At 44.9% G+C, this 25,311-nt stretch overlaps 1 protein-coding gene across 5 annotated transcripts; it reads left to right on the forward strand.

Annotated features, from left to right (window-relative positions):
• Positions 1–381: 381 nt before the first annotated feature.
• Positions 382–23,936, forward strand: ENTPD6 (ectonucleoside triphosphate diphosphohydrolase 6). 5 transcript variants are annotated; one of them, XM_084623326.1, is made up of 14 exons: positions 382–475; positions 3,296–3,608; positions 5,758–5,834; positions 6,887–7,030; positions 9,016–9,091; positions 10,900–10,935; positions 12,223–12,311; positions 13,001–13,080; positions 14,114–14,178; positions 14,674–14,775; positions 18,628–18,768; positions 19,299–19,355; positions 21,839–21,951; positions 22,047–23,936. In XM_084623326.1, exons 2-14 carry the CDS (start codon positions 3,350–3,352, stop codon positions 22,134–22,136), a joined length of 1,329 nt encoding a protein of 442 aa, XP_084479452.1. In that variant the 5' UTR covers positions 382–475; positions 3,296–3,349; the 3' UTR covers positions 22,137–23,936. The 5 variants fall into 5 exon arrangements, with proteins under 5 accessions (XP_084479452.1, XP_084479453.1, XP_084479455.1 ...); XM_084623327.1 differs by lacking the exon at positions 382–475 and adding an exon at positions 519–657; XM_084623329.1 differs by lacking the exon at positions 382–475 and adding an exon at positions 1,350–1,677.
• Positions 23,937–25,311: the final 1,375 nt, after the last annotated feature.

The following is a 25,311-nucleotide window of genomic DNA, read 5'->3' on the forward strand; positions in this document are numbered from 1 at the left end:
GTCGGAGGGGGGCTGAGGCAGTGGGGAGCGTGTGGGGGGAGGCTGGAAGGGGTTAGGGGTCAGAGGGGGGCTGAGACAGTGGGGAGCGTCTGGGCGGGAGGCTGGAAGCGGTTGGGGGTCAGAGGGGGGCTGAGGCAGTGGGGAGTGTGTGGGGGGGAAGCTGGAAGGGGTTGGGGGTCAGAGGGGGGCTGAGGCAGTGGGGAGCGTGTGGGCGGGAGGCTGGAAGGGGTTGGGGGTCAGGGGGGGCTGAGGCAGTGGGGAGTGTGGGGGGGGCTGGAAGGGGTTGGGGGTCGGAGGGGGGCTGGGGGAGGTTGGGGGGGCCGAGGCGGGGGGGCGGAGGCCGGGAGCGGGGGGGGGCGGGGCTGGCTCGGGCCGCGCCTGCGCACGGGCTCTTGGCCGCCGAGCCTGCCGCTGTCCGGGGATTCCCGCGCGGGGGGGGCCGCGGGGCGGGGCCGGCGGCCCGTGGGCAGCGGGGGTAGGTGCCCCGGGGGGCCGGCGGGGCTCGGGGGCGGGGGGGCCGGCGCGTGTCCTGGCCTGTCCCGGGGCGCCTCGGCCCTTCCTCGCCGCGGCCGGGAGGCGGCCGGGGCCGGGGCTGCGCGGGCCCCTCGGCGGGACGGGGCCGGTGGACCAGGCGTTCCCTCCGTGCGCCGGCCCCCGGTGAGCCCGGCCCGGCCCGTGCGGAGGCCGCGGTCCCGGCGGGCGGGCGGCGGGGCTCTCTGTCCGGTGTTCGGTCCCGGCGGGCGGGCGGCGGGGCCGGGGCGGCGGGGCTCTCTGTCCGGTGTTCGGTCCCGGCGGCGGGGCGGGCGGCGGGGCCGGGGCCGGGGCGGCGGGGCTCTCTGTCCGGTGTTCGGTCCCGGCGGGCTGGGGCCGGGGCCGGGGCGGCGGGGCGGGCGGGGCCGGGGCGGCGGGGCTCTCTGTCCGGTGTTCGGTCCCGGCGGCGGGGCGGGCGGCGGGGCCGGGGCCGGGGCGGCGGGGCTCTCTGTCCGGTGTTCGGTCCCGGCGGGCTGGGGCCGGGGCCGGGGCGGCGGGGCGGGCGGGGCCGGGGCGGCGGGGCTCTCTGTCCGGTGTTCGGTCCCGGCGGCGGGGCGGGCGGCGGGGCCGGGGCCGGGGCGGGCGGGGCTCTCTGTCCGGTGTTCGGTCCCGGCGGCGGGGCGGGCGGCGGGGCCGGGGCCGGGGCGGGCGGGGCTCTCTGTCCGGTGTTCGGTCCCGGCGGCGGGGCGGGCGGCGGGGCCGGGGCCGGGGCGGCGGGGCTCTCTGTCCGGTGTTCGGTCCCGGCGGGCTGGGGCCGGGGCCGGGGCTGCGGGGCGGGCGGGGCCGGGGCGGCGGGGCTCTCTGTCCGGTGTTCGGTCCCGGCGGCGGCCCAGCGCGAAGCCCGAGCGCCGTGGGCTTGGTCGCTCTCGGCTCCTACAGCTCGCTGAACGGCGGCGGGTGGTGCGCGCCTCTGAGCGCGACGGCCCGCGGTTGATCGCTTTCCCGGCGCGCAGGAGGCCTCGTGGCCCTCGGAGACCAACCCGTGTGTTAGCGCATGAGCTTTCCTGAGCTACTGCCCACTTGGTCGGGCGCATGCAGCGGAAAATACTCTGGCCCTGGTGAACACCCAAAGTACCTTAACCCATGGAGCTGCCCGAAAAGAATTAAGGGCAGCAGAAAAGGGCACTCCCGCCGTCCATTTGGCAGGTGCACAGAAGCAACATACACTGGGGGAACAAACTCAGGTTTTACAAGAGCGGGTAACTACCCCCAGGCTTCTCCCAGAGCCAGGATAAAACCCCAGGGCGGGTTCCCGCTGCTTTGACCCACAGAACCACGCTCAGACCTGAAAGTAGAACCTTCTTTCTGAAATATTTTACATACCAGTTCAGTTTTCCTTTATATCCTCTCTCAGTTGGCTAAACTTGCTGCTGCCCTCTGTACTTTAAGATACTTTGATGGAGTTAATCTCTCTTGGCTCAGGTCTCCCCACCTTCCTAGGTTGCTCTTCCCCCACCCCCCTTTCAAGGCTACGGTTTCTGCCCTAGCCTTACAGATTTCATTCCATGTTTCTTCCCCACTATACTTTTTAAATTCATATGGACCTCTTTTGCTAGCAACTCAGCAGGTCCATACCTTGTTACGCTCTGGGGATTTGCAGGGAGGGGTTAAGAGAGTTCCTCAGCTCGTGGTTTTCTGTCATGTTAGATTGCGATTCCTACAAAGGACAGCTCACTTACCCACTAGATGAGTGGTCGGGGTCACCAATGTCCTCAGATGTTCGGCTGCGTGTGTGTTCTCCCTGTGTGCTGCCCCAGCTCTGCTCAGACAGCTGGCACGGCAGACCTCGAGCGAACCGCCCAGCGTCCACAAAATCCATGAAGGTGTGAAGGCGCCCGGCTGGGTTTATTATTGATGAAGCAGAGTAATAGCACTTGGCAGACTCTATGAGGATACTAAGACATGGATGCCTGTGACAATGGACGCAGCTCAGTCAGTGATGGGACTTTCCACTGCTCCCTAAGCTGGCCAAAGACACTCCCTCTGAGATGCATCGTTATACACTGATACAAACAAATTGCTTTAGCCCAGGCTTCAGGCCTCTAATACAAGGCTGTATATTTCAGGCCCTCTTCCTACTAAAACAGGTACTGTTCTCTCCGCTCCATCAGTTTGCATTTGTGCAATCTTTCTGAACAACTGCTAAGCTAAAACAGATGGCACGTGTATGCGTGGGAGTGACCCTGTTATCTTATTTTGATTCTGCTTTTATGTCTGCTTGTAAGAATGTATTATGTGCAGGGGTGAAACTAACTTAAGGGACTTACCAGTACACAGGGCGGCCAGGGTCCTGAGCAAGGGGGGCAGGGGACAGCGGCTCTGGGCCCCAGAAGGGGGCGGGACCCTTGGGCAGAAGAGGCAGGGCTGGGGCCAGACTCCCCCAGCCAGCCCTTCAGCACTGCCCAGCCTGTGCTGCCTGGGGCTCCGGCGGTGTTTTAAAGGGCATGGGGCTCCAGCCGCTGGTGCAATAGCGGTCGCGGCAGCCTGGGCCCTTTAAATCACCGCTGGAGCCCCATGGTAGTGGCAGCAGCAGCCGGGAGCCCTGGGCCCTTTTAAATTGCCAGGCCCCGGGGAAGCTGTCCCTTTTTCTGCGCCCCCCCCCCCCCCACCCTCGCAATCAGCAGCCCTGCCAATACAGTCGACTGTGTCCTGCTCTTACCGGTACACCGTACTGGACCATGCCGACTTATTTTCACTTCTGATTATGTGTGTCATAGTAATGTATAAAGAGTTAAAATATGTTTTTCTTTTTCTTTGATTGTAGAGTGACATGGAATCCACACTCTTGGAGTGAAAGAGAAGAAGCGACATTTGATAAATGGAAGCCATGAAGATACCAAAACTGTTCTATGGTTTGGGGATTTTTGCATGTGTAGCTATTTATGTGGTTTATATAAAATGGCATGTGGACTCCAAACCAATCTCGGCTATAACAGAAGGTGCTACTGAAAATAGGAGAGACGAACTAGACCATCCGACTTTGACGACTGATCATGCAGTGTTCTATGGAATTATGTTTGACGCCGGAAGCACTGGAACTAGAATACATATTTTTAAATTTACACAGAAATCAAAAGGTATGACAAGCTCTTTAAATTAACGCTTTTTTTAATTTCTCTCCAGGCACCCTTAAGAAATTAGTTAAATCTTAATTAAAGTTTCTTGGAGACCATCCTATTTTAAAACCAATTTGTTCATCTCAGCCCCTGACTTGGTGATTATCGCTGTTAGACGAATGTGACTGATCAGCTGTACTTGTATAGCTCCCATTACTGTAATATCTGAGGTCCTCATAAACAGTAGCGCCTCAGTCCTCAGTACACTGCTCTGAGAACGAGAGAGCATAAGTGGCTTGACCAAGGTCACACAGGGAATCTGTGGCAGGGCTGATCTCCTGTGTCCCAGACCTGTGACTTAGCCACTGGACATTCCTTTGTCTGAACTTCCTGGAAACAATAGCGTCCTCTGGTGCTCCAGTTCAGCACAGTACATAAGCACATGCTGAAATCATACTGATTTCAGTGGGACTTAAGCACATGCTTAAAATTAAACGTGTTTACATACTGTGCTGAAACTGGGCCTAAAGCATTTTAGAGAAACAAGACACTAGTTGCCACACACTAGTTCTGCCTTGTAGTAACAAGCGTCAGTGATTTAAATGTACTGCACAGTGAATCCAGTCAAAAAGACTAAATGAAGAGAATGCTAAGGACGGAAAGTGAAGCACTTTGGTCACTAAATGCCAAAGTTACTTCCCGACACGATGGAGGCCCAGATCCTCAGAGGTATTTAAGTAGCCAACTGCCATTGATTTCAGTGGGAGTCAGGTGCTTAAATACCTTTGAGGATCCGGGCCTAAGTATTAACAAAGGATTTTGTTCTTCAGTCTGTTAGTGAAGACATGGAGAATTTTTTCTCCCCCCCACCCCCAAATGTTTTCATAATTAATGAATAAAACTCAACAAGCTTGAATCCTAGTTTTGTTCTAAGTGTTTCTGTGGTGCATGTACAATAAAGCAGTGCTTTCAAAATGAACATTGATAGATACTTGTAAGGGAGGCATCATGGATAGAGTGTGGGACCTGTACTTAGATGACCTAGGTTTTGATCTAGTTCTTCTGCTGTCTTGCTGAGTTTCACTAGAAATATCCACTTAACGTCTTTGCCAGTCTGTACAATCACACTAATCCCATATCTCTCCGGGCTCTTGTGAGACTTTGTCAGTTGGTTTGTGAAGTTCTATAAGATCCTTGAGTGGAAGATGTTGTATGAGTGCTAAGTGTATGGTCTCCCGAATATATGATTTAGGGACAGATTGTCCTTATCTAGGTGAGCATTTACTCACGCGAGCAATTCCAGTGACATCAGTAGAACTGCTCATGTGAGTAAGGGCTGCCCTATTCCTCACACAGTTCACACCCAGTTCACACATCTGAACTGTGTAATTTTACCTTGGTTTCCACATATCAGTTCATCATTAAACAGATGATTCTTATTCTTTTACAGCAAGAAAATAAACCTTTTAATTGCATTGTAGATAACTTTTGGCAGTGTCCTTGAGGACAGAAACTTGGCTGTAACCATATTTAAACATTATGGGTGTGATTTTCAAACATGCTCAGCATTAGCCTAACTCTGCTTCCATTGATGTAAATTGGAGCAGAGTTAGGCCAATACTGAGCACTTTGAAAAGTTCCACCCTTGTGAGTTGGACTGTTTTGAAGGTAGATTAGCCTTGGTAATAGAAAAAGTGAGGACATGAAATAAATTCTGAGAAACTTGGATTCTTACTGTTCAGGATATGAGCAGAAACCAGCACCTGTCTATCAATTTATTACAGGTTTCAGAGTAACAGCTGTGTTAGTCTGTATTCGCAAAAAGAAAAGGAGTACTTGTGGCACCTTAGAGACTAACCAATTTATTTGAGCATTTGAGGGATGCTCAAATAAATTGGTTAGTCTCTAAGGTGCCACAAGTACTCCTTTTCTTATCAATTAATTGTGACTCCTAAAAACCATTTTGACAAGGGTTGACCCCCCCCTAATAACAGGTGCATTTTAATAGTAAGGCTGCCTTTGATTTTCCCCTTTAGATTAGGCTTAAGACTATTCCCATTAGCCTTAATTATGCAAAATTAGCATATAAAGGTTTAACTTGCAAAATGATCTTTTATTTTATATCAAGATTTATGCTTTCTTACTCTTAAAAATTATTGCTTTTGCACAGAGACTCCCAAATTAACCCATGAAACATTTAAAGCACTGAAGCCAGGACTCTCTGCTTATGCTGATGATGTTGATAAGGTAACTATGCTTTTTTCTAATTGTAAAAAGATGTCTGATAGAAACTCACTCTTTATGTGCTTTGCAAATGAAGCAGTGTTGAATATTGCTATAGTACAGTAGACTCCTCTTTGTACCAGAGTCTTTCTGATTGACTTCAATGGGAATTTGGGGCACTTGGCGTCTCCAAGAATTTCCCAGCATCTTGGAGTGTCCAACCCATGTGCTAAAAGCATAAATATTTCTACTAACTGATTAACATGACTACGTTGATAGAAACAATATTATTGTCTTCCTGGAAAAGGATGGAACAAGTAATGTACCATGTTTCATCACTTTCATGATTGATAAATTTCCAAATTCCATCAGCTAAACAGTCAGTTAAGCCTCAATTCAGGACTGCATAAAAGCACATGCTTATGTTATCTCCTGGATAGGGATTCTTCTTTGAATGTTGTGGTCTTTTCCTGTCTCTGCATAGTCTTCTATCCACAGAGTCCAAGGCCAGAAGGGACCATTGTGATCATCTAGTGTGACCTGTAGCGCAGGTCAGAGAACTGCCCCAAAGTAATTCCTAAAACACATCTTTTAGAAAAACATCCAGTCTTGATTTTAAAATTGCCAGTGATAGAGAATCCACCACAACCCTTGGTAGATTGTTCCACTGATTGATTACTCTCACTGATAAAAAATTTATTTCCAGTCTGAATTTGTCTAGCTTCAATTTCCAGCCATTTAATTGATTATACCTTTCTCTGCTAGATTGAAGAGCCAATTATTAGATATGTTCTCTATATACATACTTAGAGACTGTGATCAAGTCACCCCTTAAACTTCTCTTTGTTACATTGAGCTCCTTGAATCTATCACTATAAGGCATGTTCTTTGTTCATTCTCATGCTCTTCTCTGAACCCTCTCCAATTTATCAGCATCCTGTTTGAATTGTGGACACCAGAACTGGACACAACTTTCCAGTAGTGGTTGCAGCAGTGCTGGATACATAAGTAATATAACCGCTCTACTCCTGAGATCTAACAAAATGTCTGTATTGCTTTTTCCTCTCTCCTCTTAGAGTGCTCAGGGGATACAAGAACTTCTAGAAGTTGCTAAGGATGAGGTTCCTATGGAGTTGTGGAAGTTTACTCCTTTGGTCCTTAAAGCAACAGCTGGTTTACGGCTGTTGCCAGGAGATAAAGCTCAGAAGTTGCTGGATAAGGTAATTATTTTTTCTTTACACTTCAGAGCAGAATTTGGTCCACTATAGAATACATACACTTTTTTCATATGCTGCTTTCAGTGTAATTTAAATATTCCATTTTTACCATTTAGACAGTATAGCAGTGCTCAGTTGTTTGATCACATAATACACTGCATGTAAGTCCTAATACAAGACGTCAGTCCATTACAAAAGGGTGAAGACTTCATGATACTAGGTTTGAATGACTAGCCTCTAGTGTTCAGCCTTTTGTATCTAAAAACTGTTTGTAACCATATTTAAAAATAAAAAAATCTTTAATATGAGTTAATACTGTGTAGGTATTTTAAAGAACTTGTCAAAAATATTCTTGGCAAGTAATATTTTTCTCAGTATTGTTGATACTGTTGGAATCAAGATTGTAGGTGTTATCAGAATTAAAATGAAATAGTGCATTATTCAAAAACAACAGATTAATGAGAGCTACAGAAAAGTCCATCCACAACTAACTCCAGCTATAGAGTAATTAGTCTATGTATGGACTTTGATTTAAATGAATATTTTTGGGCATCCTAAATGTGTTTGAGTTAAAACTCATTATAAATATGTCTCATGTAAATTTGAGGCATTTTTAGCTATTGTCAATGGTTGGTTTAGTACTTTAGATGTCAGTTCTTCCTGGTTTTAATCAGGGTCCTGTATTTTTGAAAGTTCACTGGCCACTGAATTAGCCACGCAATAAATATGATGAGGCCGAATAGTTCTGCTCAAATAAGCTTTCATTTTTAAAATTGGGTTTCTAGCCCTTATGGTTGTGGGAATACCTATCAAATGTGCACCGGTGCCATATTTTCCAGAATTTACAAGCAGCATGAAACAGTGGCTCTGAGAGAAATGTGAATTGTCTCAGTCAGCTCAATGTGTGGACTCTGAAGCCTAATGACAACTATTCTAGTACTGATAATTTTAGCAGAAACATCCAGCCAATGTGTTTAGCAATCATTGTGGGTTACAGTGTTGGATACTGGGGCATATCTGGTTAGTTACAAGAGTGGTGAATTCCGATATCAAGCTCCTCCCCTATCCAAAAATGTCAGTTTACCTCTGACCCAGCATGCCCTCATCTGTGCTAGATGTCTCGCCCACTGGATGCTAGAATCCCAAACTGCTTCTCATGCTTTTCTGGTGCCCAGAGCCCCAACTGTCCCATCCTATCTGTCAGCCTCTAGCTTCTCCCTGACAGCTGCACCCTAGAAGTTGAGTGTTAGCAATACAAAAGTCTGCAGCACACTGGAAAGTGACAATTCCAGGGCAATGTGAAATTGAACTTAATATCAAAGTATATAACACAGGAAACTGACTTTATCCCTCATTTCCGTACTGAATTTAGTCAAAGCTGCTGCAGAATTTCCAGTTTGACTTGTACTGGAAGCTGAGGGGTCTTGCTGCAGAATCTAGACTAGAGAATGTGGGACTTTGGCTTTAACTTCCAGTGTAGTCATGAGGCATTACTGTGCCCATTAGTAATGTTTTTCGCCAGGGTGTTCTTTAACATGTCTTTCTCCTGCCTTCGTCTTTACACACCCTGTGGGCTCCACGTTGCAGTCGTCATCCTTCTGGCTAAAACAGGCTAAACCAGATTCCCTTCAAGACCCCATCAACATTTGTCCTTATTTGTCCAGATTGGTTACTGTTGAACAAAACGAGGTATTGTCTTGGGGTGGAATCCACTGGCTGTGGAGCGTTGCCATGCGGCCTCTACTAACCCTGTCTCTGCATCGCAGTACAAAGCCATTGACTAGATTGATAACGTCGTTAGAAAGCTGAGCAGTGGTTATTACAAGCTGGATTCCAAGAGCTGCTCAGCGCACGAGACTCCTCCTGACTTCAGTGAAGGTGCTCAGCAGCGCTCAGGATTTGACTCTGAGGCAGTAAAATGTTATACCACACACCTATCCCTGTCTAGCAAAAACTTCCACTGATTTTATCTTTTCCTTTACATTTAGGTAAAAGAAATTTTCCAGGCATCTCCTTTCTTTGTAAGGGATGACTGTGTCTCCATAATGAATGGAACTGATGAAGGTAGGCTGAATTTCTGAGGCATGTTTTTTATAGTCTTACACATGAACACTTGTATAAAAGGGTTGACAAAATTGCCCCAATCCTACAGCTGGATCCTCTAGTCCAGACTTTTGCGTCCGAGCTGAGTCACCACTGATGTCAGTGGAAATCCACGTGCATGTGGATCTCTGCTAGCAGATCTCATTGCTGGAGTGAGGCCAATGTTTGTTTTTAATTTGTGCCGACCAAAAAACTTTTGAGGTTTAACATTTGACTCCTAAATAAGTGGCTTGATTTTAAGTGCTTGAGCACCCAGCAGGTTCAGTTGAATCAATGGGAGCTGCTATGTGCTCAGCACTTCTGAAAATCAAGCCATGTTTTTAGTACCAAAATATAGACTTGGAAGCCTGAAGTTAGGCTCCCACTCTTGAAAATCTTGGCTTTGAATTGCCTTACAGTAGACAGTATTAGTTCAAGTTGTTATGTAATCCAATTCTTAACTGTAAATGTACTAAGATTTTTTTTAATATTATTCTTAATAGTCTGTAAATGTGAATTAAAGCTGAAACCCTGTTATGTAAGAGAATGCAAACTGAAATTAGATAGGTTAAAATAAAAAGAATGCTGAAGTTGGGTCCAAAATTTGATCTAACTTTATAAATTTTCAAGGAAAATCTACCAAATTCTACATATCAAATGCTGTTCATGGTGCTCAGATAGTAAACTTTAAAATAGCTCCTTTTTTTGCTCTGTGACAACAGTTAACTAACACATGCACTGGGCTTATTCCTGGTGGTGTGCTGATATTTTAACATTGATTAAGTATTTTAAGTTGTTAATGAGGCCTATTCATTTCTTCTATTAATAGGAAAAGACAAGGTTTGTGAAGTGGGAAAAGGACAAAATGTTCAGTTCTCCAAAGTTCTTGGGGGAGAAAAATAGGAAAATGAAGAAAACCCAAATTCTTAGTATTTAAAAAGGGAATAACTTTAAAATGTCTTAAGTGTAACAAAATTCAGTCAGTACAGCCCAGACACCAGACAGGAGTTGCTCTACAGCATGAAGGATCGCTTATTTGTTGATCTTTTAGCTAAAAAATGAAAGCTTTAGAACAAAGCCTTTGCTGTTTATCCACGGATGTGTTTAATCTGTAAAGTAAAGTGGTTGCCAGCCACTTCACGCAGAGGGACTCTGCCAGTTGGCTTGGATGTTATATAAGCGCTTTGGGACAGGGAATGTCTTTTTGTTCTATGTTTGTACAGCACCTGGCACCAGGGGGTCCTGGTCTGGGGCTCCTAGGCATTACAGATAATTAGTAATAATATAAATGTTGGCTGCAGAAGCATGTTCTCCATGTTTAAGGTCCCTAACTTTATGTTTATGATTCTCGATTTTTATGGAAGTGTTATTTCTAAAGTCTGTGGGTCTGATTCTCAGGTGCTGCAAATCTGCATAGCTCCATTGAGATTAATAGAACTATGCTAATTTACACCAGCTGAGGATTTGGCCCTTCGTTTCTAATTCTTTTGAGGGTTGCATTAGAGAACTACTTGCTAAAGGGGGGCATGTGATTGATGGTCCTTTTGCATTTAGTCTGGTGTAGGGTGACAGACCCAATTTGCTGATCATTTAATCTAAAATCTGTAGCTGAACTGTTGAAAAAGACAGCTGTATTTAAAAAAAAAAAAAAAAGAAACAAAACCTAAATCTCCAGTGACAAAATCTAAATCAAGAAAAATGATTATGGTTTAACTCGCTGTTTGACATTGTTGGACATGAGCAGATGACGTTGTCTAATGGCATGTCTCTCTGGAATGTTCTCTTATCAGGAATTTCAGCCTGGATCACGATCAACTTTTTAACAGGTATGTGCATGTGTAGCTGTACCTGATACCCTGCAGTTTGTGCAGTTTTCCTGTCTTCAGTGTCCCTCCCTTGAGCTTATATATAATGGATGCCACTGGGAGCTGCCCCAGGAAGCGCCGCCTCGCCGGCAATGGTGAGCGGTCCATCCCCAATACTGGGACAAAGGGTGTCCCGACCGATGTGCAGTCGGGACGTGGGACAAATGGGTTAAAATCAGGACGTCTGGTCACCCTAGTTGTAATTGAAATCAATGTATTTGAAAATGTAGAAAAACATCCAAAAATATTTATAATAAATTTAAATTGGTATTCTATTGTTTAACAGCGCAATTAAAGCTGCAGTTAATCACGACTTTTTTGATCTAGTTAGTTTGTGTTGCATTAATTGCTTGAATTAACTGCAATTAATTGACAGCCCTAATTCCTAGTATTTATACTGCGGGTGCTGCCGTTATCAGGCAGGCTGGACACTTACACAGTGTGTGCACATGTGTACTGTGGGTACACGAGAGAGAATGGAAATTAAAGAAGCAAGTGTGCTCCCGTGCATCTAGACTATTTGCTTCAGTGTTGTGAAATTAAAATTTAGACACGGGATATAATTTTTCTAAACAGAGAGAAAATAAAATGGCTTAAAACAGTGGTAACGGCTGTGTCTACACCACAAAGGCCACGGCAGCACCTCCGCAGTGCTGCGTCTATGCTACTGTAGCATGGACATTTCCGACATGAACAGAAGGGGGCTTGTCTGTTGATGTAGTTAATCTACCTCCCCAAGAGATGGCAGTGTAGACTAGGCCTAAGTTTCTCTTTGAAGAACAGTATTTATGGCTCCCATTTTACAGACTTAAAGTTCAAGGGATTACTCACATACCTAAAAGTTAAGCATGTGTTTAAGTCTTGGTGGGCTCAAGGCCGAATAGTAGTAGTTTGGGTTTTTGTGGGGTTTTTTTTTCTTTTTCTTTCTTGATTTAAGGATCTAAGGGAAAAAATACAATGATTATTTCCATACTGTGAAAGGTTATCTCTGTGCAGTTTGTCACTCCATCCAACTAGTCTGCCTTTCATTTGTTTTTATAGTTGGCCAAAAACCCAGGTAGTTAATTACAGACTTGCTTTCCGCTATATGAAAACTAGTTGTAACTGTGTATGCTGTTCATCTCTTATTGTCTATGGGAGGATGGATTTTTTTCCCTTTTTCGTAGCCATGTTTGTTTTTATTGCTTTATGGCTTTGAGTTATTACTGACACACAATGGCTTTCATTATGTCACATGATTCATTTCAGGTAGCTTAAATGCTTCAAGAAAAAGAAGTGTAGGAATGCTGGATTTAGGAGGTGGATCAACACAAATGACATTTCTTCCAATCACTGAGGTAAACTGAACACGTACTGCAGGGAAACACTGGTTTTAATGAGCAGGCATTCTGCTATTCTTGCAAAAGAATTGAGGCTGTTTGTGTTACATGAAGGCGTGCCTCCTACTTGTCTCTTAACAAATCTGGAGTCACTTCCTCCTAGTTGCCATGGTACAATGATGGTGGTGTCAATGATTTGCGGTCAAGAGAAGACAAGTCTTACGTGAGCTACTTTCTGGTTAGGAAAATCACAATCTTTCTGTAGTTTCCATTTGTGTCCATAAAGTACCATGCAGTGGGGCAGGATTGATCTTTCATCCAAAGGGGTTCAGAACTGGAATAAGGGGCCATTGCAGGTTAGGAATGAGGTGCATTGATGGAAGTCATGGAAAGAAGTGTATTTTGTTTTGTTTAAAATCCTTATTTGCATTGGTTTGGTGTCAATATAAATGTTTGAGCTGATGTGACTCTGTAGTGTCAGGTCATTGTTTTAACTCCTGTTCCTATGTTCTGGTCATCTCTAATAGATCCAGGGCTAGTCTGAGACTAGTCTGTAAATAACTTATTTCCACAGCCAGCCATGTTGCAAATAGGACTTCTGTGCGGATGGTAACCTGTTTGTATGCTCAAATACTGTATTGTTACTCCTTGCTGTTTCTGGAAGTTCCAAAAAAATCTTACAATGACTTCTTTGTTTCTCCTTATAGATAACTCTCCAGACATCACCAGCTGGCCATATCACTTCATTTCAGATGTTTAACAACACATACAAACTGTATTCGTACAGGTTAGCTGTGGGGGGAAAAGAGCGTCTGGTAAAGATGAAAGCCAATTATTGGATGAATGTGATTTACGCATGTGCTTAACTTTAAGCGTTTATGTGCTCTGCAGAACTGGGGATCTCACAAGTGTTTACCTCTGATACAAAAGCCAGAGAGATTGACTTCTGGAAAATTACTGCTCCTAATAGTCACACAAGTTTATTAGAGTGGCGGACACACTGTGACAACAGGAAGAAGATCCAGTCAGAGGAATCATACCACATATTCTCATATAGCTACAGCCAAATAGACTCCACCTTAATTTTTTCCTTATTGTGCTTTGCTGTGTTGCAGTTTAGGTTTGCTTATTTTCTGCGTATATGTAACCATAACTATAACCCTTAGCTGAAATCCTAACACGCTCTAGCCGGTGCAAAGCTGATGGAAATTGAGTACTTTAGCTCGTTACCATTGTGATCAGTCTGATTCCGAGGGTATCATGACAGCTGCGCAGCCTGTCAGACACACGCTCTAACAGCACCACAACAGAGAGGGGGTTGTGACTTGGCCCCGGCCGCTGGGCTGAAAGGGGTTGGGAGAGCTTGTTCCCATGGGCGGAGAGAGTGTTTCATGTCTCGGCGGGACGTTGTTCTGGGCTGGAAGAAGAGCTGAGATAATGCGGAGCTGTTGGGAGATGGGAGGAAGAACATTAGGGGAGATCCTGGAGGGCTGCTCCTCCTTGGCTGCACCGCAGTCTGGTTTTCTACACCCTCCCAAAAAAGACACCCGCCCTGATTTAGTTGCAGTCTGAACAAGCAGGATTTCACTCTGACAGTCCATCCACTGTCTTCCACTTGAGGAAATGATTTTGCTCGTTTGTCAGACTGTGGGAGAGATGTTGTTAATGGAAGTGACAGCTCGACCTTCACTCGAACCAGGCTATTCGCTGCTGCGTTGAGACGGTTTGCTGGAACCGTCCTGCAAATAGACATGACTCACTTGCCCCAGCGTGATGCCAGTAGAAGTGTACTCTTTCACAGCGGCTTTTCTCCTCCACAGTTACCTGGGACTCGGGTTAATGTCAGCAAGGCTTGCGATTTTAGGCGGCATTGAGGGACAAGCCTGTAAGTAATCCGGCACAGAGCTCTTGCATTTCAGTGACTTGTAGGATAATTTTTATAGGCCAAATGATCCTTTGGGCCAGAGGGTCCCAACATCAGGTCCTTGCGCACTCCCAGTAACTTCATCCTTCCCCCGTGGGTGCAAAATGCATTCTCTGGGCCATAGGAGCATAGCCTGTTATAAGGGGAAGTGGAAGTTCATTCACTTGCTACTCTCTCCGTTCTCAGCCTGCCCGTGCCATAGATGGGACCACTGCATGTCTCTGGGCACATCTACCAGCGAGATGGGTGTGGGCAGAGGATGGTGCTGTCAAAGGAAGGCATGGGCCATTACCAGTCCATATGGGGATAGGGGGGATGTTCAGGCCATGAGTGAGTTAGAAATTGCTGGGAAGGTGGGAGGATGCTGAGTAGGACTGTGGCCAGGAGAGGAGGGATTGGCAGTTGACTCCTCAGCATGTGTCTTAATGCTGCTTGATCTATTTCTTTCTATTACAGTAAAGGAAGGAGAGGAGCTAATTAGTCCCTGTTTATCACCCGGCTTCCAGTGTGAGTGGGAACATGCTGAAATAGTGTACAGAATTAAAGGGCAGAAGGCAGGTATAGTAACTTATTTCTATTATGTTCTAGATTTGCATGTTAAAATCAGAACAAACAGCATGCACTTTCTGGATCTCAGTCTGTTTGAGATATTCAGTTGTTTTGTTACTGTAACTTTGCTTTGACCTCGGGCTATTCCTGCCCAAGAGATTTTTCTCCCTTCATCCACACCCCATCTGCTCCAGTGTGTAATAGGGGGAGCTGTAATGAAGATTAGTCAATGGCATTTTAAAACCCATCCTGTCAAACCCAGGTCAGAGCATGTCTACATAACATGATGGTTTACAGTAAGAACCTCTGGAGCCCTGTCTACACTAGCCCTTCCATCATGTCTGCCACTGGAGGAGCTGCAACAGCGGGAAACTCTAAGAAAAAAGTCTAGCATAACCAGGTCCAGACACTTGGGGCCAGATTCTAGCTGTTGCAGACCAGCCTGCCACTATTGAAACCTGTGGAGCTAGGCTGATTCACACCAGCTAGAGGTCTGGCTGTCCGAGTTTTCCAAGCCATTTGTGCTCATAGCATATCTACCTATTTTGCTGGGTTTTCAAATGGAAAGGAAGCCTGTTTTGCAATAGCGAATGAGTTTTCATTGCAGAAACTGTTGTTCCCTTCCCACAAACCTCCTGCTTTGCAGGTGTCGGTTTTGTACAGGGGATCTGAAAAAACCCAGATCCTGTTTTGTGTCTCTCACTGTGACGTTCAGTCATATATTCCCAAACCTTGTTCTTCATCCACAGTGCTCTTCTCAGTTGAAACAGCCTCTTTGCCTGCTCCCAGGCCCTATTTTCAATTTGAACTCGAGAGTATTTCTCAAATTATTCACATGCCACTCAGTCCTACCTTTCCCTTATCACGGACTAGGGCTGTAGATGAATCGCAGTTAACTCTCACGTTTAACTCAAAACAATTAATTGCAATTAAAAAAATTAACCGAAGCAGTTTTAATCGAACTGCTAAACAATAGAATACCACTGACATTTATTAAAAGTTTTTGGATGTTTTCTGCATTTTCAAATATATTGATTTCTATTACAACACAGAATACAAAGTGTACAGCGCTCACTTTATATTTTTGATTATAAATATTTGCACTGTAAAAATGCTAAAAGAAATAGTATTTTTCAGTTCACCTCATACAAGTACTGTCGTGCAATCTCTTTATCATGAAAGTTGAACTTACAAATGTAGTGGGGTTTTTTGTTACAAAACTGCACTCAAAAACAAAACAATGTAAAACTTTCAAGCCTACGAGTCCACTCGGTCCTACTTCAGCCAATTGCTAAGAGAAGCAAGTTTATTTACATTTACAGAAGATAATGCTGCCCGCTTCTTATTTACTGTATCACCTGAAAGATGAGAACAGGTATTCGCATGGCACTTTCATAGCCGGCATCGCAAGGTATTTACAGGCCAGATATGCTAAACATCCGTATGCCACTTCATGCTTCGGCCACCATTCTAGAGGACATGCTTCCATGCTGATGATGCTCGTTAAACAAATAATGCGTTAATTAAATTTGTGACTGAACTCCTTGGGGGAGAACTGTATGTCTCTTGCTCTGTTTTACCTGCATTTTGCCATATATTTCATGTTATAGCGGTCTTAGATGACCCAGCACATGTTGTTCATTTTAAGAACACTTTCACTGCAGATTTCACAAAAAGCAAAGAAGGTACCAATGTGAGATTTCTAAAGATAGCTACACCACTAAACCCAAGGTTTAAGAATCTGAAGTGCCTTCCAAAATCTGAGAGGGATGAGGTGTGGAGCATGATTTCAGAGGTCTTAAAAGAGCAACACTGATGCAGAAACTATTGAACCCGAACCACCAAAAGAAAATCAACCTTCTGCTGGTGGCATCTGACTCAGATGATGAAAATGAACATGCATCGGTCCACACTGCTTTGGATTGTTATCCACTCATCAGCATGGTGGTTGAAGCATAAAGGGACATGAATCTTTAGTGCATCTGATATGTAAATATCTTGCAATGCCGTCTACAACAATGCCATGTGAACACCTGTTCTCACTTTCAGGTGACATGGTGAACAAGAAGCAGGCAGCATTATCTCCTGCAAATGTAAACACACTTGTTTGAGTGACTGGCTGAACAAGAAGTAGGACTGAGTGGACTTGTAGGCTCTAAAGTTTTACATTGTTTTGTTTTTGAATGCAGTTTTTTGGTACATAATTCTACATTTGTAAGTTCAGCTTTCATGATAGAGATTGTACTACAGTACTTGTATGAGGTGAATTGAAAACACTATTTTGGTTTTTACAGTACAAATATTTGTAATAAAAATATAAAGTGAGCACTGTACGCTTCGTATTCTGTGTTGTAATTGAAATCAGTATATTTGAAAATGTAGAAAACATCCAAAAATATTTAAATGGTATTCTATTATTGTTTAATAGTGCGATTAATTGCATGATTAAAAAATCATGATTAATCACTTGACAGCCCTATTACTAATCCTTATTCTCCTAGTCATACCACACCTACAAATCCTTTCTGAATGATGTATTGTAACCTAGATGGGACCAAACTGGGGACCATCCAGTGTGCTGGCATGAGGGAGTAAAGAGGGTGTGGGAACCCCTGTATTTCCCTGCACTGGTGTGCCATTCCACCATTCCCTGCACATGGGGGGAAGCAGGGTCTGCAGTGCCAACCTGCAAGTACCCAACTTATGCAAGTGAATGGGACAGGGGAGTGAGCAGAGACCTGATCCCACCCCTCCCAGCACTGCCAGCCGTGTGGTTATACCAGTGCATTGGAGAGCATGTGTGTCACGGAGTCCCTAGGCGATGCTCTGGAACTGCTCCCTACGAAGCCAGTCAGGACTCTGGTGAAGTCTCCTCTGTGTGAGCAGCCTGTCTGCAGGCAAAAAGCTCACACGACTTGCACCTTCCTGAGTCTGACCTCGGAGCATTCAGCATCCTCTGCCACTCTGTGCACTTCCCACAGCGAGTCTGCCCAGGCGGGGTCCTGGGGAAGCCAGAGGGTCCTGCACCCCAACTTCACAGTCAGATGTGACTCTTAGCTAGCCAGTAAAACGGGTTTATTAGATGACGGGAACACGGTCTAAAGCAGAGCTTGTAGGTACAGAGAACAGGACCCCTCAGCTGGGTCCATTTTGGGGGGCAGTGAGCCAGACAACCACATCTGCACTTCACTCCACGTCCCCAGCCAGCCCCCAAATGACTCATTCTCCACCCCCTCTTCCTCTGGGCTTAGTACCTTTCCCAGGCCAGGAGGTCACCTGATTCCTTTGTTCTTCAACCCTTTAGCTGTCACCTTGCAGGGGGGAAGGACCCAGGCCATCAGTTGCCAGGAGACAGAGTGTCTGCCATTTAGGTATACTGGCCCTTGCTCTGCAACAATTACACCCCCTCATCCAACCACCTAGAGACTTAAGAAATACATAGGGGAAACTGAGGCACCCCTACAATATTCAGAGGAAACATTAAGAACAGTCCCACTTCATCACAATATGCTGCCAGCCCAGCACAGTTAACACTCTCCTGGGAGCACCAGAGAGCACAGGAAAGAGATTGTACCTCTCTAAGTCAGCAGCCCTGCAATAGTCTTACTATGGGCTGCTTTGTCCACTGATGATCTCGTCCGTACTTTGGACCCATCTGGTTCCCACTGAAGTCAGTAAGTTTTGCCATTGGCTTTATCAGAAAGAGGATCTGGTCCTTTATTTCCATGGATAGTCTCTAGTAAATTAGAGCATTGCTGACCTAAGGGGACCAGAGGCCTTGCGGACCCTGAAGAAATTAAACGGTGGTGGTGGTGGTTAATCACCAGCATACGATTTGCTGGGTGTCTCTGTTTCTTTTAGGAGAGCATCTGTATGAATCCTGTGCTAACAAAGTTGCAAAACTGCTCTACAAGAAGGTGCATAAAACAGAAGCCGTAAAGGATTTGGATTTTTATGCTTTCTCCTATTATTATGACTGTGCAGCAGAGGTTGGTCTAATAGGTACATTTGTTTCTGATTTTCTTTGTAATGCAAAGGTAGCTAATGGGAGAGTTTGTGGCCCTTAAAAAAAAAAAAAAATCCAGTTACTTCACAAAGCTATCAAGGCATTATGTCCTTGGTTATATAATGTACAGTTATATAATCTTTTTATAATCTTTTTTGGAAGATCGGGTACTATAAAATTATTTTGGAAAAAAGGCAGAGGGACTTGGAGGTCTGACCTGAAACAGTTTTCAACCTTTTATTTTTAATGACTAAATTTCAAAAGTAGACAGTGTCCTGTTAAGGCTAAAAAACAATTTTTTAAAAAAAGGACAGACTGGCTGAAGTTCCGCTTCTCGGTCCATATTAAGGCATCTAAATAAAGGCCTGATCCTGCACCAGTGAAGTTGGTAGCAAAACTCCCACTTACTTCAGTGAGTGCAGGATCCAGCCCTCGGTGGTCCAATTTCCAGAAGAGTTTAGCGCTCAGCATTTACAACTGACTTCACATGCACACTGTAAAACATGCCCTATTTCCCCCCTTCTAGATAAGGGAAAAGGAGGTAGCCTGACAGTCAGTGACTTCGAAATTGCAGCCAAGTATGGTAAGTAAAGTAAAGCAGAAAACACTGGCCAAGATTTTTAAAAGTGACTCATGATTTGGGGGCTGTCTCTTTTCGGGGGTGAATCTGAAGGATCTTAAAGAGGCCTTATTGTCAGAAAGCGTTGGGCACCCACTGTCGAAAATCAGACCCCTTCTAAAGTGTCTCAACTTGGGTACCCAAAAGTACTAGTTACTTCTGAAAGTTTTGGCCACAATTTTTCTAATAAGTCCTTATTTTTTACAAAGACGGCAAAAAAAAAATCTCACAATATAGATGTCTGAGCTCTCTTGCAATAAGAATAATAAATGTCATTTAGCAATTACCTTGAAATCGTAAGTGTAAAATAAGTGGAGTGTCCTCTTAATCTATTCTTATCCAGTTTATTTTTTCTTAAAGTTTATACTTGTGTTTAAAGGTGATCTGGAAAGAGGAGAAAATAGATTTTTACTTTTTTGGGGGTGGGGACTTTTTTGTTGTGTAAAGACGATCTGAAAGTTTTTTAAAAATCGGTAAATGTATTTGTTTATTAGAAACTTGGCTTTTTCCCCCCTCCTTTTTTCCCCCTCCTCCCCCGGAGACTCTGTGCATGACATGTTATTGTTTTGACATCAGAAATACCATTCAAGTAAAATCTGATTACTTGTGAAAGGAAGTGATTTTTATTCTGACTCTTTACATGCCTCTGGTTTTGGTAATGCACATTTAACTCAAATGGTTTAAAAACACTCGAGAGAGAAGTTGCCTTTGTGAAAGATTCAGCATTCTTGCCCTGTCAAGCAAGGGCTGAGATTGTTCACAGTTTACATCTCAACACTTTCATGAATTCTCCAGCAAAAACCAGCGATGATCAGGCTTGAAATTCCTGGTATTTTAAGGTTCTAAACAAGCAGAAAAAAGTTGTTTGATTCTACAAAAAACTTGCAGGCCCTCTTTAAATATCTGTAAAGAAGCAAAAAAAAATTTAAAAACCCCAAGACACAAGCCAGTTTTTCTTAGCTTGCAGAGGTATGTCACAAGTTTGTTTATATACCCAAATAATATTGACTAATATCACAAACTGACTGACTGACTGGTTGATTATAAAATGTTTAATGCCTACAAGTCACCATAGGTAAGAATTTGTCTGTGGATATAAACTGTTGCTTTTCTGGGTTGCAGATTATTGCAGTACAATAGTTAATTCTCTCTGCTCGCTTAAACACATCCATATCAAATAAATAGAAATGTTTATGCATCTGAGCAGTTTGTACATATTCTCTGCTAAAAACGTCTGTTAAATGTGCACTATTCCAAGACATTTCATTACGATTTGGTTACTTGGGATGTGTAAACGAGAGCAGAACCACTTTAATGTAGTGGAGAATCAAGCCTTTTGTCTCTTGACTACATCCTATTAACCTCCAGATCCTGCAGTCGCATCCTGGCACCCATGCAGAGCCTCGTCACCTTCAGGATCATTCTGCCAGTACAGTCAAGTACACTTTTAGGAAGTAAAGGTTTTCGCAGAGGGGTCACTGCCTCTTTGATCGCTTTACTAGACTTTGAATATGTTTTGGGGAAGGGAGGAGAATGCTTTTGAGAGAGGATGGCTGCGTAACAAGGTGCAAACAGATTTTGAGATGCGTACTCTTTTCTATATCTACCTTAGGCCTGGTTTACAAAGAAAAGTTCTATCCGCATAGCTACATCAGGCAGGGGTGTGAAAAAAACACACCCTGACCGATGTCGCTATGCCGACACAGCTGCCTCTATGCTGGAGGTTATGTTGATGGAAGAGGGCTTCTGTTGACATAGGCCTGGTCTACACCTAGAATATAGGACCATCTAGCTATGTTGCTCATGAGTGAAAAATTCACACCCCTTGAGAGAAGTAGTTCAGCCGACCTACGCCCCAGTGTGGACATCATTAGGTCAGTAGAGGAATTCTCTGCTTCTCAAGGGGATAGGTTAACTACAGCGGCAGAAGACCCCATTCATCGCTGTAGCAAGTGTCTGCAGCGGTGCTGCCGTAGCACTTGTCGTGTAGATATAGCCAAGCTAACTTCGTTTTGAGGGCGGTGGTCCTAGAAACAGCATCATTCTGTCTGTTGGTATAGTTCGTGTCTACACTACAGAGCTATGCGGACACAGATTCCATAGTGTAGACATAATGTCCGTTGATGAAAGGGGTGTTAAGACTGGGGAGCCTAAAATTAGGCTCCTGAGTCCATATTTCCGTGCCGAAATAAGTGGCCTGAATTTCACCAGTGCTGAGCACCTGTCAATTTCAACCTTGGGACTGTGGCGCTTTTGAAAATAAGCTATTTCCGTAGGTTCCTAAATGTGGATTCTCTTTAGGCAGCTGTTTTTGCAAATCTTGGCCTGTTTTTCCTCCTTCTGTTTCTGTTCCACCCATGCACAGGGAGAATAAACTAACCTATCTTAGGGATTTGAATAGTTGTTTATAAATTGAAGAGTCAATTCTCTCTCTTCATTCTTCTTAGTGTGTAAGACCATGGAGGTGAAGCCGGGAGACAATCCTTTCCTTTGCATGGACCTCACCTATATCAGTTTGCTACTGCAAGAACTGGGCTTTCCAAAAAGCCAGGTGTTTCAGGTAATACTTCTCAGTGCTGTGTTGAGATGCCTCTCAACTTGCTAGTGATGTACACACACAACAATAGTTTTACTCCTCTCCTTTTTTCTTTCTAGCTTGCCCGAAAAATTGACAATGTCGAAACAAGCTGGGCTTTGGGAGCCACCTTTCACTACCTTGATTCACTTCACAGACTGCAATATTAAGGCTTCTGGGCCTGAACCCTCAAAAGGATTTTGAGTACTTCAGTCTATGGGTACCCAGCCTAAGGGGACTTACAGGCGACTGATTTTGCTCACTCTTTCTGATAATCAGACCCTTTTAAAAGGTGATCTTAAGTTGGGTACCCAAAATCCCAATTTATGAAAATACAGAGCATGGCAGCTAAAGAATTCGCCATTGATCTTGCAGTGTTTGTAGAAGACTTGATGTTGAAGTAGATCATCTTGGTGAGAATTCTGGGATTCATTAAGGGGCTTTGTTCACAACGCAACTACAAATTCTATGAGAAAAGTACACCTTTGTGGAACATGTCTGTGTCATTTTTGCTTGTTTGCTGAGGTCAATGTTAGAAATGGCCACTCCAGATGGACCTCTTCTTTTATGGTTCTGATTTATAATGTATTTCTTTGGTAATGGTCTCTGGTGAATTTTTAACTATTGAAATGTTTGAAAATTAATGTATGTAAGTGAAGACAATGGCATTGCCTAGCCAAGCTGCTGGTAAGAGCTGATGTTGGCTTTGGAATGCAGTGTGGCAGACTTGATTCTGCTGGAGTATGGCTAAGCTTTTGGCCCCCTATTCCAGCAGAACTCGGGCGTATTGTGGAGATGACGGGCACACTTAAGGATCTGAGCCACAGCCCATTGCAATCTATGGGAGCTCTTCATTGGCCCTAAAGGCTGAGGTACTTTAGGCACTTGCTGTTGGAGGTGGGGTGGTGGAACTCCATTTCAGTCCTTAGGGGAGTCCCAGGCAGCATGACTTCACTGGGACTGGAAGGGAGATGGGGCTTTGGAGTTGGTACAGGTCTCCTATAGGGCTGGTAGCCTCCTGCTGCTCCCCTAAGATTTGCAGGGCTTGAGGGGCCAAACCCTTACCACCACTCCCAAGTGGAAGAATTTTGGAGGACACACTGCCAGAACCACCCGCTTCCTCAGGTCCCCTGCTGCTGGATTTCCTGGGCAATTGGTATTCATCACCCTAACATGAAGTGTTAACTAGTAAAACGGGTAGTTCCTAGACATCAGGGCATGTATTTTAATCTTCAGTGATGGTGAGAAGAATCTGTCATGTGGTTTTGTGGGGGGCAGTACTTACACACGTCCACATATACTTGAAATTTGTTGCTGCTTGAATAGGTGTAGTCGTTAATTAACATAACTTCATACAGGAAAAATCCTGAGCCTGGTGTATCTCTGGGTTTCAGAGGCATGGAACCTGAAGAGACTCGCTCTTAACCAGTGCTTGGAGTGCCCCTGTCTCCCTTGGACAGATGAATGTATTGTTGCTGCCCTGAGCATGGATTGCAGAAGCCTGAGCTGTGAGGAGGCAGGAGGCTCAGCAGAGGTGGTTGGCACTTTGGCTGCAACACTTCTATCGGTGTACTGTATACAGGGGGACGGCTGTTCCTCACACACACACTGCAATAGGGAAACGATGTGTCAGTTATCCATAAGTAGTGGATTACGTCATGTTAATACGTAGTCAGCATAGACACTAGCCGGTTTTTAATATTTTATAAGGGCCTTATCCAAAGCCCCATACAGTCACTAGGAGTCTGTCCAAGGACTTCGGGTTAGACCCTAATTGAATAAAGCTCAATCTTCATTGCCTGAGAAGCACAAACTTGGTGTAAAACCCATGTGGGGAAACTCATCAGATTTTTCTAAAATGTTGTTCTGCTTGTCATTGGCGTTTTTGTCTGTAAAGTAGCATGTATGTGACTGTACGATGAATATTTGAAAACTATTTTATTGGCAATAAAATTTTAATTATAAATTGGGATGTTTCCTATTTGGAGTAATGCATGGTACTGTGGAGTGATTGTCTCTGTATAACAAGTCATTGCACTGATAATGAAGGTAAGCTGCTATGTGTTAATGGGAAAACACTGCATCTTAGCCTCTCTTCTATTGCAACATGGAAACTTCTGAATACATACCAAGGTCCTGGGATGAAAGTTGCTACATAAGTGTAAGATACAGTAATGGTATTTCCAGCTCTTTGTTTTGACCAGGATCATACTGATGGGCTTACCTTAAGAAGGGTTGGGCTTGGTTTCATTGCCATAAGTCAGCTACTAACTGTCAAGGCTTAGGAAGACAATTTCCCTGTGGGTTAGGATGTGCGTCTACTGGAGCGTCTTTCATCTTTCTCTGAAGCAACTGATGCTAGACACTGTCATAGAGGACACTGAACTAGATGGACCCCACTCTGGCAATTCCTTTGCCTTTAATATTATAGGGGCTGGTAGCAGTGTCTATTAATAAAGGTTGCCCAACACTTCCAATTTTAAGACCATGTATTTGGTTGCTAATTACTTTGCCAAACTTTAACTATTTGGGCTGAAATTTTCCATGCTGCTTGTCTGTCTGAAACTGAATTACGTATTTATAGTTTTAATTTCAGCCAAACTATTCCATGGTTTCTGAGAACAAGGTTAGGGGAAAATGCTTTGCAACTTAAAAAAACCAAACCCTGGTGACCTTTTCTTTCAGAATCTCCAGCAATCCCATGCTTTCGGACAAGGACTTGACATAGGGCAGGGAGGGGCCTTTATTTCAGGGTTGTGCCTTTTTGCCATCCCTATGAAGACCTGCTCAGATTTGGCCAATTTACAGACTTCTGAAAAATCTCCATTTGTATCTGCTCAGTAGAGACATCTTAGATTTTAGCAGCTAGAAGTCTCCAAAGCTTCCATCCTCACTGAGCATGCTCCATCCCTTCACAGCTCCTAGTGTTAACCACACTGCGTATGCACCATTTCCACAGACAACTGGCCATGCTTCGTCTCCTCGCTACTCTTAGCCATGGCTGGACTGCCTGTGTGCCATCCCCACAGAGCAACTGAGTGTTCTCCCTCCAGCCCAGGCTGCTAGGTCAAAACTGGGCTTTCCCTGTAATTCCTGCTCCCAGCTGCTTTGAGCTGGGGCCAGGCACCAGAAATAAGAGCAGGGAGCCCCTCTAATGCTCTGTGACCCCTCTCCTCTGCTGGCAGCCAGGCACCAGGGAGGAGGAAGTCAGAGAGGGACAAGGGCTGGACCAGGGGCTGGGGAGAGGGAAAGGAGTAGAGTGGGACTGGAGGATGGTGGGGCTTGAGAAAGACACACTCCCTCTTGGTTGGGGAAGGCAGCTGGGCCTAGGAGCTGGTGGGAGGG

This window comes from Lepidochelys olivacea (genome assembly GCF_965140295.1).
Source record: "Lepidochelys olivacea isolate rLepOli2 genome assembly, chromosome: 3".
NCBI lineage: Eukaryota > Metazoa > Chordata > Testudines > Cheloniidae > Lepidochelys > Lepidochelys olivacea.

Coding starts and splice junctions, on each gene's coding strand:
- ENTPD6 (XM_084623326.1), top strand. CDS start 3,350: ATGGAAGCCATGAAGATACCAAAACTGTTCTATGGTTTGGGGATTTTT. Junction 13,081..14,113: donor TACAAACTGTATTCGTACAG/GTTAGCTGTGGG, acceptor TCTCCTCCACAG/TTACCTGGGACTCGGGTTAA. Junction 19,356..21,838: donor CGAAATTGCAGCCAAGTATG/GTAAGTAAAGTA, acceptor CATTCTTCTTAG/TGTGTAAGACCATGGAGGTG.